The following is a 1,602-nucleotide window of genomic DNA, read 5'->3' as shown; positions in this document are numbered from 1 at the left end:
TTTAGAAGGACTGATTTTTACTTTTTAAGGTCATTTCTCTGCAGTGCAGCCAAACATATCTGGTGTCCATATTATCTGATGTAAGAAAACCTTGCATAATAAAGTTTGAAATATCCTTCAGATACCATGTCCAAATATGAGAGGGGATTGAATCAGCATTCCTTTGGGCTTGTTTCCCTTTCTTGTACTACTGATCTCTGTTATGCCTCAAATCCATGCCCAGAAATGAAATAATACATCTTTATACTATCATGGTTTCCACTTAAGTCTGACCACAGATCTGAATGTTGAATTGTGGGAAAGCTCTTTAAACAAGTTTGAGGTCTAAACATGACCTTCAAATAATGCACTGAAATAATTTCAGGCGGTGGGTTTTGATTGTATCATGATTTAAAATGTTTTTAGTAAAGCTTTTAGATTAGTCCATAAAGCAAACCTACTGAGAATGAGACCAGATATAAACAGGTCAGGCAGACTGTCTTACCTGTGTGTCGCATCAGCTGGCTGAGGCAATAATAATCTGATCCTCGGCGCACACACAACAGTGGGGCATTTAAGTTGATATGCCAAGGTTGCTGAACTGAGTGTGTGTGTGTCTTGACACTACAGTACACACATTGTCCCACATACATAGGGGTTTGTAACTTTCTGTCTGTATCTAAAGATGTTGTCAATTTAAGATGTGCCATAGTTCCACAGTGCATAGCAGATGAGGACCGTAATAAACCAGCTTGATTCCTTGATGATGAGCAAAGTGTATATGGTAATAAACTCTCTGAAGGTCAGCAGCCAGGATGACACCATGTGCTCCATGTAGTTAAGTTTGTACAGAGTTTACTGCTATTGTGCTCTGCTGCTCTTTGAAGATCTTATGGAGAAATTGAAGTTGTGCTTGTCAAGCCAAATTATACAAATTAATTCTATAAATGACCGTTTTTACCTTGGTTTTGGCACCATTTAGTTGTTTTGCATTAATTGAAGCTTTCTTTGTCAATTCTAATTAGTCATAGGGGATTTACAAAAAAAATGAATTGATTATTTATGTGTCTGCAGTGGGAGCTGCTGTGGTCCCTCATCCTCCTCTTTACTTTTTGTCTGCTGCTGGTCTGGTTCTACTTCTGGTGGGAGGCACATAACGACTACAATGAGTTCAACTGGTGAGTACACAGCCAAGCGGAGTGCTCCTGTGTGTTGTCAGGTCAAATTGGAGCCAGACGCCGTTCACCATATTGTTTTGGCTGTAAAAAAAAAAATTCTATCCATGCGGCTTGTTGATTTCCTAAATTGTCAGTTTAATCCATCCTCTGCCTTAATCTGAGCAAAGACCACCCGGCCCTCCACAGATTACACCATTACATAACAGAGATGGCTTGCCCAACATTTTCTAAACTGTAAATGACTTACCCTCATGCCGCTTTTTATATAAAATGGACATATGGATATATGATGGACTTATATTATAGTTTCTTCAAAGTAGCCACCCTTTGCTCTGATTACTGATTTGCACGCTCTTGGCATTCTCTTGATGAGCTTCAAGAGGTAGTCACCTGACAGTCTCCCAGAGATGCTCAGCATTGTTGGCCCTTTTGCCTTCACTCTGCG

The 1,602-nt window shown here is 39.8% G+C and overlaps 1 protein-coding gene across 1 annotated transcript in view; it reads left to right on the top strand.

Annotated features, from left to right (window-relative positions):
- Positions 1-1,602, top strand: part of gdpd5b (glycerophosphodiester phosphodiesterase domain containing 5b) — a 66,719-nt gene that overhangs the window by 49,087 nt on the left and 16,030 nt on the right. Inside the window, 1 exon segment of the mRNA XM_032507153.1 lies at positions 1,054-1,157. Within this exon segment, the coding sequence (XP_032363044.1) occupies positions 1,054-1,157 (104 nt within the window).

This window comes from Etheostoma spectabile, chromosome 3 (assembly GCF_008692095.1).
Source record: "Etheostoma spectabile isolate EspeVRDwgs_2016 chromosome 3, UIUC_Espe_1.0, whole genome shotgun sequence".
NCBI lineage: Eukaryota > Metazoa > Chordata > Actinopteri > Perciformes > Percidae > Etheostoma > Etheostoma spectabile.
Note: the sequence above shows the minus strand (reverse complement) of the source record. Positions and strands in the feature narration are given on the sequence as shown.